Below are 13347 nucleotides of genomic sequence, written 5' to 3' on the forward strand. Positions count from 1 at the left end.
CACTTATTTTTTTATAATGATTTCATAACTGACATAGCATTGTGAGTGATTAAATTCTTTATTTTTATAGAAATACAATGTTATAATGATGATGGCCTCAAATTTCCCTCCAAGGAGTTGGTGGATTCTTTAGTCAGATACATTATTCTAGTTGTAAAGTGTTGTCGATAGGACATATGCCTTGCTCTTCCAGGAATGGGGATGAAATTATTTGATGTGAACCTCATTTCTTGGCTCTGTTCCCTTTCTGAACAAGGACTTCCATGGACAATATAGCAGAGTGGTTAGAATTATGGCCAAATAAAGAAATGGACTCAGTTACATGCAATCCCAAACCTTGGATTTATCAGCTTTCTGCTGAAAACACTTTTAAAGCATATCCTTAAGGTCAGGTCCAAAAATGGCAACATGTGAAATTTGCCACAATAGGAGCAGGTACTGCAAACTCGTTGAACTATTTAGTATGAGGAGGCTGTGTATGCCTGGGTTTGGGGATGGCAGATTTAAAGGTTGAAAGGAAAGAAGGAGAAACACAATTCTAATAAGCCACATCTGTATTATGAATAGAGGAAGCAACTGTGTTGATTCTAAACTAACTTTTCATCATATGTGTATCTCCCCCAGATAGCCAGATAGAGAATCATTGGATTGAACTGGATATGACCTGAGACAAAACGGATTGCCTCGTTTTACAAATGATGGAATTAAAGCCCAGAGAGGGTAAATGGCTTTTTCAAGACAACACGGTCAAAGAATAGTTGCGCGTCAGTGTGAAGTCAGGCCATCTGCTATTCACTCCAGTCCACTTGTTACTACACGACCTCTTTGTTTTCATGCATTGCCTTATGTTGATAATCAAACCCTTAATGCATTTTAAAGAACAAGCGAAAATTAAGCTATTAATATTTTCTCATACTTTAGCTCTAAAATAAAGAATGCAACAATGGATCACTTAACACTGATTTTTAAAAACACCCTCTATCAGCCTTTTGACTGCATTTGTAAACTTACATGCCAGGATCACAAATCTCATTACTATGTTCTGAAAGCAAATGCTGCATTTGGTTCTCTAAAAAAACAATTAAGATCCAGTTCAAGAATGCTTGAATGGAACAAATAGGACCACTGGTTGTCCTTGGACATGTATTACTTTCCTTATTTATGCTTAAAGTAAAAAACATACAAGAATGAAATTGATAAGGTCTTAGTAGTACTTAGCCACTATGGAACTAATACACATAGAAAGGCATGTAATCGCTTAACTATATTGCCTTGCTTTGGTCAATGCCACTTGTAACAATCTATCATACAAATATTTCAAAACTTTCCATCACAATGAGAATTAAATTATATGAGATCTCAAGAGGTCTTGGATTTGGAACTTGTTTTTATTACAGGTCTAGAAATTCTTTAACAGGACTTTCAATCACACCCCTAAATGGGCTGCCAATACAAAAAGTTATCTGCTTTATCATTTTTTCTTATTAAAGCATTGAAGGCAAATATTTTTAAACCCAGTTTCCTCTCTGTCCTCAGAAGCATACTCTCTGTATCCTATGAAACTGGAAAAGAAGAGAAAACAATTCTCTAATTCTATGGTTAAATCAATCTTAGGGCTTGGGGTATTAAACAGTGTCCTTGGCATAGGGAACATAAAGACACGTGACCTTTTCAGAGTTGTTACTATGAGCCAGGTAATGAACTAACAACTCTACATGAATTAGCTTGTTTAATATTACAGCAAGCAAGTTAGAGATGAGAAAACTGACAATCAGAGAGGACAAGTGACTTCAAGGTCACTCAGTAAGTTTGATTCCAAAGCCTGTGTGCTACAATAATAATAATTATAACTGCAATAACACCGAGAGCTAGAATTTATGTAGCATTTACTATGTAACCAGTCCTGTTCCAGGCACTTTCCACATATTTTGACTTACTCATCTTAATAATGAGACTGGTATTTTAAAAACATTTAATAATTTTCTTCAGATGGAAGACTGAAGCACAGAAGGGTCCCAAGGGGCCACAGCTAGTAAATGTGACCTTGAGCACGCTTATAGTTCCTATATTTATTATGCAAATCTATAAAAACCCTGCATGAGTACGTTTGAGATAGAATGATCTTTTTAAAGGGATTCTAGAATATGTCTTACCATTGACTGGTGTTTAAATTAGGATTCCAAAAGTATAGATGTTTAGAGAATCCAAGCAATAATAGTGCAAAGTAATTGTATGGCAGTAACTAAGTCCATCTATCATGATGCAGCATTATTTTCCATGTTTATTGCAATGCATAGGGAAGTCTAACTTTAAGCTATTGCCAAAAATTATTATTAGTAGGGTTTAAAATAATATATAGGAACTTATTACAGAATGTAAACTATCCTACATTCATGAAATATCATGACCATCACAGGAAGAAATTACTTTTGTTGTTCCTTATAAACAAGCTTTCTCCATATATCTCTCATTGTAATAAGGAACTGTCATGCTCCTAATGTGCCTACCTGCAGAAGCCTCCATCTGGTGTTCAGGTCTTCCAGAGTGCTGAGGTTATATGGTGACAGCTGAATGCCCAACGTAGTGAGTTGGCGAGCAAGATCATTGACGTAGTTGACATTTTCTTTGAGAGCTGTAATTTCTCCTCGAAGCACCTGTATGAAACAGTCAAGGGCAAGTCAGAAAATGAGAACACTAAAAGCCAAGAAACAGACACATGCAAACTATAAGATAATCTTGTTCTGTCTGGGGTGCAATGTCAGTGATGCTTGCTTGATCATAGTGGTATGGCCACTCTCATCATTTGTGAACGGGTGAGGAATAATCACTAATATTTACTGAGCATTTCTTAGGTGCCTAATCCAGTGATGAGCTCTGTCTGTATCATCCAGTTTCATTCCTACAAAATAACCCTATGAGACTGGTAGTTGGAGCACTCTCATTTTACACACGAGAAAACAACTTGCAGAGGTTATATCTTGTCTGAGGTTCAGTGGGTCAGAACTGAGGAGCCTGGGACATGCACCCATGTTTCCTTGCCGCCAGGGTACATGTGCCTAACTATTTTACACCTCTCCAAAAAAATTCTGGATTGGGAGGCAACAGGAAAAATATATTGCTAGATTCTACATTCTACTCACCTCCAAACCAGAAATGGATCCTTTTTTTTAACAATAAAATGGTATACTTAGCCATAAAATATTACATTCATATTTTGCACTGACTGCATAATAAATAGATTCATTTAGAGATTAGGGTATTTTGTCAAGCCCTAAGAATGACTTCCCGGTCCCCTGGTATTTCAGTCCTTGTAGCAATGACTTAGGAAGGCTCTCAGGGGGCTTCTCAGCTGTCTCTGAAGCACTAGAATGGGATTCTCTGACGCAATGCATCATGACGATCTGGTGAGTAGAAGAACCCTATGCAGATATGGGGACGATATTACCATGCATCATGTCTGCCCTATTGAGATGACATTTATGGATCTTTAACTTGATGCATGATGTCCAAATGTTCCAATGAGCAATTTCTAAGGGACAAATTCCCTCACTTAGGAGAACAGGTTGTGTAATGTAATGTCTACGCACAAGAACAACATCCCTTCCTTGGTTCTTTGTGCTGCTTTGACTTGCTTGATCTGGGCCGCTGTTATTTCTCTGGTTCCCCTTGTTGATAAAAACACTGTTTACACTGACCTCATCCATAACTCTCCAAAACTCCTCCCACTCCAAATAAAAGGAGTCAGGATGTACATTCTAAATAAGAATGGCACTGTCCTGTCAAACTGTCAAGTCCACTTGAATATCTCACCACTAAAATGTGGTTTGTATGGAGTACAAGACACTTATATGACTCTTAGATAATATAAGACATTGTGATAATAACTCTATAGAATTGCTTAAAACAAATGGTCATTAAAATTTTTATGTTAAAGAACCTTGGGGTTTCTTTTGGGAGTGATGGAAATGTTCTGCAATGAAACAGCAGTGCTGATAGCACAATCTTGGGAATATATTAAACACCGCTGAACTGTACACTTTAAGAGTGGATTTTTTTAAGTTTATTTATTTATTTTAAGAGAGAGAGAGCGAGAGAGCAAGTGTGTGCATGGGTGGGGAGGGGCAGAGACAGAGAGACAGAGAATCCCAATCAGGCTCTGCTGTCAGTGCAGAACCCGGCATGGGGCTCGAACCTATGAACTATGAGATCAGTACCTGAGCTGAAACCAAGAGTTGGACACTTAAGTGACTGAGTCACCCAGGCATCCCAAGAGTCAATTAAAAAAACAATATATATTTTATTAAGTAAATCTATGCCCAACATGGGGCTCAAACGCATGACCCTGAGACCAAGAGTCACCTGATCCACACCGAATGAACCAGTCTGGTGCCCCCAGAGGGCAATTTTATGGCTTGTGAATTACATATCAATAAAAAAATAAAAATAAAGGAAAACAAAACAAATCTTTCTATCTGAACACACACATGCAAAAAAAATCCTATTTTATGATGATCTTTATTCAACTTCATGCCAGTGGAATGTCATAGGAATCAGTCTGAAACGGAGAAAGTTTTTATAGGGAATGACATTAAATATTATTATTCCATTCCCTTATAAATAAACATACAGATAAAAGAATGTCATGGTGGGAGGTAAAAATCCACCAATGTAAATTCATATCTCTAAAAGGAAATGATCCATAATCACTTAGTTTTGTGTAATAGAACGTTAGAAAACAGATTTCTTAAATGTCAATGGAGAAGCCTGGACAAAGGCAATGATTACAAAATGGAACCATTCTCTCCTGGATAATAACATGTTTCTAGTAACCATAAGTAAATATCATACGGGTGGGAACTGTAAATGGGAGACCATCACAGAGACGGCAGGACAGCCTGGCAGAATCCGACAAACATGCAGATTAGCCCTGTATGCTAATCATCTGCCTTCAGCAGTGTGGCTCTCTGCCATTAAGTTGAGTGTCCATCTCAGTTTGGCACATGTATGCTTCAGCTCCCTTTGGATAGCATGATGTACATGTTCAAATGCCTTTGATTATGAGAGTTTGATTTTCACTTCCTCCTCCCAGAGTCAACACAGATTTGAATCCTGCATTGGTGTTTTGGAGGATGAAGGGGATTAAAAATTAAGTTCCAATATGGATAATTAATCACTACACTCACTGTCCTTCTCCTCTGCTTCTCTCTCTCTTTCTCCCTCTATCTCCCACCTCACCACCCCCGTCATGGATCTTGCAGCTTCTTTTGGTCGTCATTGTTCCTATCTGGCAATTACAGTAGAAGTTCTCTTAACTGATCTCCACTTAAGACTCACCAGAGTAGCCAGTGTTCATTTCCTGTGAAACACAGTGACTGGGACCTCTACCTAACAGCCTCTAAATAAAATGTTAGAGCTATCAGTATGCACAGTCTTCAGCTCTCATTAGTTGAATTGTCAGTTGTGGGTATGTTCTCCAATCTGTTTTTGCCCGTTAGTATTGCAATTACATAATTTAATTAAAGATATTACAACCCAAAGAAGTTTAAGTCTAAAGGAAAATAAGTTATTATTTCTACGAATCCAGGTTAAACACTCTAGGCATGTGCTTAGCAAAGAAAAAGTATACATTGTTGAATGGGGTATAGATAAGATGACTGTAAAAGATGAGGAAAATAATGTGAAAAATTAAGAAAGGTTTTGTGTACAGAATGCCTTCCATGTGTCCCGATGGATTCTGTCTACATTAAAGAAACTGGGACTGGAAATTTTGCAAAAAGTCTTTATCCTCAGTGTGAATTATGGAGAAATCTAATCAGTGAATCTACACTTAAAAAGGAGACCTTTACACGACACTAAAATACTGTTGACTATTTTAAGATTGAATAAAATGTTTAAGACATACTTTTGATGATTCCCTGATCTAACTGACTTTTTCAACGAACTTCTAAACTCTAGGGTTTGAGCCAAAATAGAGGAAATAAATTTTGCTACTGCTATTTGGCTACCACTGTTAACTGCTACTTGTGTCATCATTAACTAAGGTGGGGGGGGAAGGCGTATGTTTATTAATCTGGATTATATTTCTGGTAGGATAAATGGAGGCTTTGACTGGGGGCGAGAAGGTCAGTTGGTCAAGAAGAACTGTAGCAGCTAGAAATCTCATCATGGCGGCACATGAGAATGGCAGAAAGAAGGTGACTTGGTGGTAGAAAAGAGGAAGAGACAAGGGAGGTAGGTGACTATCCAAGTCAGTCTGCACTTGGGCATTGGCCTAGGTTCTGGTGGTAGTGTCATACCACCCGAGGAGGGCTCACTGCTGTAGACTGTCGAAGCCTAGAAGTGCACCTATCAAGAAGTATGGCCCCTCTAAACACTGTCACAAGGTATACTATGTAAAAAATGAATATGGGTACGGTGTCCCTTAAGTGGATATAACACTGTGTTTGACTATCTTTCAAATGTTAGAGCTTTTAATATTGCAAATATAAATATATGTTCAAATTATTAAACAGCGAACATAAAATATCAAAAAGTACAGCTGACTCAGAACAATATCCTGTGCTATTTAAATACTACCAGAATTTCATTAGATTTTATTCTAGTTTGGAAGCAGTGAGTGAGAAAACATTGAAGGGAGCCATTATACTGTGGGTTTTCTTTGAATCACTTAAACATCTGGAATATGTTCTCCATGAAAGAGCAAACCAAGTCTAATTTTATTATGACTAGTTTCATGCCGGCAGAATTTTCACTTCATTAAATGTTGTCTGATTATAGATATAAAAGTACTGATTTAGAATGATATATAAGTCTGATATGTCAAGTTTTTCTTCTTTTTATGAAATTAAATTGGCTGTCAGATCATTGCCCATCCTTATGTAGTTACAGATTTGTTTAAATATAGATTTAGAACTTTAGTCATCATCCACATTGCAACAAAAGAGAGAGATTATCTTTGAACAAGGGAACATCATTTTGGAGGGAGAAGGCTTGACTCGGTAGTTAAGAGACTAGTCTGCACGGCACAGAAGGGCCATTTAAAGGATTGGAAAAACTAAGTCAAGGGACGTCTACTTCGGGGGCCTCTATCTAGTTCCTCTATGAAGTATGAAGCAACAGACTTGGCATAAAATCAGAGCTCAACAAATACTCTTTGAATGAAAACACGAATTCAGGGTGAGGGGAACATTTGGATTAGTTGTGGCAGAGATGGTGACAGAAGTCGGCCTCAGCAACTACTGAGGTTGCCAGACAGTGGTGAGGGCCCACGTGAGGCCAAGGAGCAATGTTTATTTTGAAATCTTGAACCCATCTGCCCCATTTTCTCGTTCTCCAATGGTGTTCCTTGCCAGCATGAAGAAAATAGTTGATCCTGGTTTGGGGTCCTGTCTCCCTGTCAGGGACAATGGAGGTTACATTTTAGCTGGAATGTGACTGAAGAACATACCATGGAATCCACACTGGATTAGGAGGGAAGTGAAGTAAGATGACACTTGGAGATGGAGAGAAAGCAGGGGAGTCAGCGGTGGAGGGCCAGGACAACCCAAGAAAGGCTACAGGAGGCAAGGAGAGGAGACTCTGGGATGCATGAATTAGCAATGCCATCCGTGAGTTTATGTATAAATTGTGTGACATGATATCACACACACACACACAGTGTTTTATTCATTTTGTAACAGTACTATTGATAATGTGTAAAACTTCCCTTTTTGGGGATATTAAACATTTTTCTTGAAATCTTAACCTACTAATTCAGGGAAGTCCTATGTCACATACCAGAAATTCACATTAGTCAGAGTCTGATCATGAAAATTCATTCTAAGGCTATTATACACTGCAGAGAAGTGTACGTTTACAAATACTCCTTAAAAAATGAAGTAGTCATTGGGGCACCTGACTGGCTTCATCGATTGAACATCTGACTTTGGCTGAGGTCATGATCTCACAGTTTGTGAGCTGAAGCCCTGCGTTGGGCTCTGTTCTGATAGGTCAGAGCCTGGAGCCTGCTTCGGATTTTGTGTCTCCATCTCTCTCTCTGCCCCTCCCCTGCTCACACTCTGTCTCTCTCCCTCAAAAATAAACATTAAAATTAAAAAAAAAATCAAGTAGTGACTAACTGCATTTCTCTCTATGATGCAACCTTATATAACAAATGTTTGAGAACCCAACCCCCTGGAAAACAGTCTAAAAAGAGGAGGCATCAGGAAAAGGCTTAGGAGTTTGGACGCTGGGTTAGTAGTGAGAAGGTAAGGGGGAGGAAATGGAAATCATGTCCTGCAAATACAGGTTTTGAGTACTGTTCCTGGAACTCCTACATGGGGCTCAGGGAAGGCCTCATAGAAACCAGTTACTCAAGATTTGGGGGCAGGTACAGCCTAGCTGTGCTTTGCAACTTTTGCATTTCTGGATGGGTACCTTATCCTGATGGGAGTGAGTGCCCGCCACTGAGGCCAAGAGAGTCTAGGACCATATCCTGCTTTGTTCAGAGGATCAGAGGCCTACTGGAGCCTCTAAAATACCTGGGGGACATGAGCTACTCAAATGTCATTGACCTAACAACAAAGAAACACAAGAGGAGATGTAGGCAAGCCTTTCATGAAAGGCATTAGGCTTGCAGACTTCCAGTGTTAAGTTAATTCTTGGCTCTTTAGGCTGGTTGGTTCACTGTCTTGTGTGGCGCCCCGGACAGACCTGCAGCATTGGCCTCACATACCTACTGCCTTAGCCTCATCTCCATTACCCTTGGATTTCAGACGTCAGATACTTTCTTCTTCTTCAAGAGGATTCTTAAGTGAATTCTCATTTCGAACATGAGGAGGCTGTCCCATAGTTCTCCAATAAAATGGAGACCCTTTCTGTACTATTAATTCCTTGATTTCTGCCAAATGCTGAGGGCTCGTGTGGAGCTAGGTAGTCTGTAGACCGAGTACATCCGCCTGCCTTTCCAATCACTTTTGCCTCTGGTAGACATTCTTGACAATAAATTATGCCATTGAAACATGTACTCTTTTTTAATAGTGATGTGACTGCATTCCATTTCAGCATCAGTTTTTATTGTGGTAGCCTGAAGGCAAAATATCATGCTGTTTCTTTTCACTGTCTTCCGGGCATTCAGTTTTCAGGGCAATGCTGTACATTTTCATACTTGGGCATGATCACTTTTGACCAGCAAACAGAATAAGGACAATAAATACTGGAATAGACTCAGAACTAATGACCTAGATGTAGCATCAACAGGATAACTTAGAGGTGGTTAAGTTAACACAGTCAACCCACTAGGTTTTAGGAAAACAAAATGCAGTGTATAGGCATGAAGAAATTGGGTGCTTTTATTTCCCAATTATCAGGAATTATATTTCACTTACGATTTCCCCTCAGAGGCACCATGCTTGAAATGTGTGGCACTAAAAGAATAGCAATTAACTGCTGTGTTTCTCTCATGATGAATCCTCATGTTTTTACGAAAAATGATTTCTAGTTTCTCTTCGTTTTATGGAGCAAGAATGCATCACCCAAACACAAAAGCAGACATTCTTTTTTTAACGTTTTCTCATTTGCGTCCATCGGGATTCGTTGTCTTCGGGACCTGGCTTCACTCGGAAGCTCACCACCTCAACGTTCTGGAAGCAAGAGCTGAATTAGAGTCCTCCCACGCTAACAGTGTCTATCTCCTTTCTTACGCATGTTGTTCATTTCGTCTTCACGGATATAAATTAGACATGAGAAACAAGATAGAAGTGATCACGAAAGAAAGGCTTTTACTTATAAGAACAAGGTGTACACACACCTTAGTGACTTTAATTTCCTTGGAAACTTGTTTCTATAATCTTAACTGTGACTGTTAATTATTTTCTCTTTATTGAAAAAGGAAGCAAACCGACTCCAAAGCCAGAGACCAAAAAGATTTCAGGTTTTCCATAGCTTTTGAATGGCATAGTTAAGACAAATAAGAAGGTAGTTCATGAGTGTTCCGCAGAGGCTAACTGCAAAATATGCACAATTTAAAGAAAAGGGCCTGTAATGAGTATAAATAAATCATTACAGCCGGCCATGTTTTTAGGCTGCTAAGGAAATGGAAGAAATGCCAATATTTTCTTTCTGAGAAATCTTAATTATATGTGACAAAACATCAAGCAAAATGTCAATTAATGAAATCTGTTTGCTTACTTAGAAATAATAATCCATAAGCCATTAAAAATATCAAGAACAAGGACATTGATATTCAAGTTCAGGAGTTATTTTAGACAGCTTAAGGTTTGCAGTTGATAGGTTTTTTTGGATTTGCAAACGTATCTGCTGGTCTACAATATCCATGGTGTGTGCCCTTTTTTTCTGCTCCTTGGCCTCTGTCTTGCTCTCACCTTTCCCTACGTAGCTCAAACATCCCCGTAAGGCAGTGATTCTCAAGTAAGAGCGTGCACCGTAATCATGTGGAGGGTGTGTTAACACGGAGCCCGCAGGGTCCCGACCTTAGTGGTTTCCATTCAGTAGGTCTAGGGTGGACTTGAGAAGTTGGTATTTTTTTTTTCAGTTCATTTATTTATTTGAGAGAGACAGAAAGAGCACAAGCAGGGGAGGGGAAAGAGAAAGACAGAGAGAGAGAATCCCAAGCCCGACATGGGGCCTGAACTTGTGAGCCATAGGATAACCACCTGAGCCAAAAACCAATAGTTGAACGCTTAACTGACTGTGTCAACCAGGCGCCCCTGAGAATCTGGCATTTTTAACAAGAACTCGAAAGATGCTGTGTTCCTACAACTCACCAGACTTATTCTTGACTTAGACCCTTCGTGTGCACAGTTCCCTCAGCCTGGAGTTTTACATGTGCACTCTGCCTTAGCTGGCTTGTATTCATCAACTTTAGATGTCATTTAATGTGACTGTGAAAGTGACCCCATTCCTGCCTGCCCTGTTTAAAGAAGCTCTCCCGATGGGCACCATCCTACACTGTTGGTGGGAATGTCAACGGGTGCAGCCGCTTTGGAAAACAGTGTGGAGGTTCCTCAAAAAACTATCCATAGAACTTTCTTATGACCCAGCAATAGCTCTGCTAGGGATTTACCCAAGGGATACAGAAGTGCTGATGCATAGGGGAACATGTACCTTGATGTTCATAGCAGCACTGTCAACAATAGCCAAATCCTGTAAAGAGCCTAAATGTCCATCACCTGATGAGTGGATCAAGAAGATGTGGTTTATATACACAATGGAGTACTACATGGCAATGAGGAAGAATGAAATCTGGCCATTTGTAGGAAAGTGGATGGACCTTGAGGGTGTCATGCTAAGTGAAATAAGTCAGGCGGAGAAGGACAGATACCTTATGTTTGCACTCATAGGTCTAACAGGAGAACAGGAGAAACCCAATGGAGGACCAGGGGGAGGGGAAGAGGGAAAGAGAGTTGGGGAGAGAGAGGGACACAAAACCTGAGAGACTATTGAATACTGAAAATGAACTGAGGGCTGAAGGGGGAGGGGGAGGGGGAAAGAGGTGGTGGTGATGGAGGAGGGCACTTGTAGGGAAGAGCACTGGGTGTTGTATGGAAACTAATTTGACAATAAACTACTTACAAAAAATAAATAAAGAAGCTCTCCCTATTTTTCTCCCTCTCAGCACCCTTCCCTCTTAGCCCAGATCACAATTTCGAAGTGCATATGTATTTGCCTATTTCTTAATTCACCATCTGTCCTGTCCCAAGACCCTAATCTTCATTAAGGCAATTTTCTATTCTTTCATTTTTTCACCGGGGTATGCCTGATCCACTACATGATAATTCCTCAAGACATTTTTATTAAAGAATAAACAAGAGAATTAGGGCTTTTGCATTAATCACTAATATTTCAGGTCAACAGCTATTCTCAAATTGCTTCATAAACACAGTTTCCTATAAAAATCAGACACTGAATTTCTGAATAAAAGAAGCCTGCTTGTTTCCTTCAGTTCCCATAACTGAATTCTTTAGATATATTACTTGATTTTTTGATGTCGGAGCATGTGCTCATTTCTGACACACCGCTAAGCTTCTGAGCGAGAACATAACACTGCAGTTTTGGGTGCCAACAAGAGAGTTTAAAAAAAATGGAACAAGCGGGAAAACAAGGAGGAGGTCATCTATTTAAGGGGAATGTGTGCTGCTGGTGGTGATGCACCTTGGGGTTGTCTTCTGGAGGGCGTTGTGGAGGGGCTAAATAAAAATGTTAAGAATATTCATATAAGAAGAGATGAAAAGGTACATACCAGGGTTCCCGTGTGGAGTTGTACAGTGGCCGGCCCAAGGGAACAGAGAGGGCTGCAATCCAACCTGGGCTCTGTTGCTAAATTAGTGAGCCTTGGCACAGAGCAATATATGCCTTCGAAGAAAGAGGTACCTTTCTCTACCTGGCTCAAAAAGGAGGCTCTTACGGGGCCTGGAATGACAGACGCTGGGGCTGAGATTAGGGATGGTCTGTGTCTGTCTGTCTGTCTGTCTGTCTGTCTCTTTCTCCTCCCTCTCTCTCCTATTTGAGGTTTTCTACTATAGATAAAGCTCAACGAGAAATATTTTCCATGCAGTTCCTCTTGTGTAAAAGGGGGACAGGAACATGACCACTTTAGGACTGTTGTGAAGATAAATGAGAAGGTCGAGTCTATTTCTCCTTCTTTTACTCCACCTACAACCAGTTAAGCATTGGCCAGGTAATGTGGGGAACGCGAAGTTACACAAGGTCCCATTTGGTTTACTCCAGGGGAAGTCTGCAAAGCAGAGGGTAGTAAGTTCATCCCCGAGAGCCACAGACTTAGATCCTTTTTTGCGTAGCTGTAGCAGAAGAGCCAACTACTAACCACCACGATGTGGGGAGGGGGGTGCGGAATCCTGTCTTTCCTCACTCCTCTATCACGTAGCCTTGTGAGGTCTCTTTGAACTACACTTAAAACTGATTAAGGAAGAGTAAGTAGGTAAGAGGAGAAAAGATACTTGTTCAGAGCTTGAACAAAAGGCTAGGAAGCAGGAAAGTGTCACGTATTTGGAGAAGGGCAAATTGTCTTCACTAAAAGGGCACACGAAGTCCAGGGTAGCTGTGGAAGACTAATGGTGGGCATTTTCTCACCGCAAGGTTGTGGTAGGTATGAATGGGCTGGTCTTTGCGATGCAGATGTTGAAGTTTTCTGCAACGGGGGGGGGGGGGGGGGGGGGGGGGGGGGGGGGGGGGGGGGGGGGGGTGCGGGGTGGCATAATCCCAGTAACTTATTTTTTTATGCACTATGTACTGTGTAGGCACATACTATGTGTACATGTACTGTGCCCTGGGAAAATGGAACTCCCACAGAATGACATTCATTAGCAGAGATAGACAATTCAGTGGGTT

The 13347-nt window shown here is 40.2% G+C and overlaps 1 protein-coding gene across 9 annotated transcripts in view; it reads right to left on the reverse strand.

Moving 5' to 3' along the window:
- The window catches only part of DMD (dystrophin), a 1657593-nt gene that overhangs the window by 315159 nt on the left and 1329087 nt on the right, over positions 1–13347 (reverse strand). For 8 of the 9 annotated variants that reach the window (XM_029929473.1, XM_029929472.1, XM_029929470.1 and 5 more), the window contains one exon: positions 2508–2654. In XM_029929473.1, coding sequence (XP_029785333.1) covers positions 2508–2654 — 147 coding nt within the window. The remainder of the gene's footprint in view (positions 1–2507; positions 2655–13347) is intronic. The other variant, XM_029929468.1, reaches the window with a different exon arrangement.

Source organism: Suricata suricatta, chromosome X (genome assembly GCF_006229205.1).
Source record: "Suricata suricatta isolate VVHF042 chromosome X, meerkat_22Aug2017_6uvM2_HiC, whole genome shotgun sequence".
Lineage (NCBI taxonomy): Eukaryota > Metazoa > Chordata > Mammalia > Carnivora > Herpestidae > Suricata > Suricata suricatta.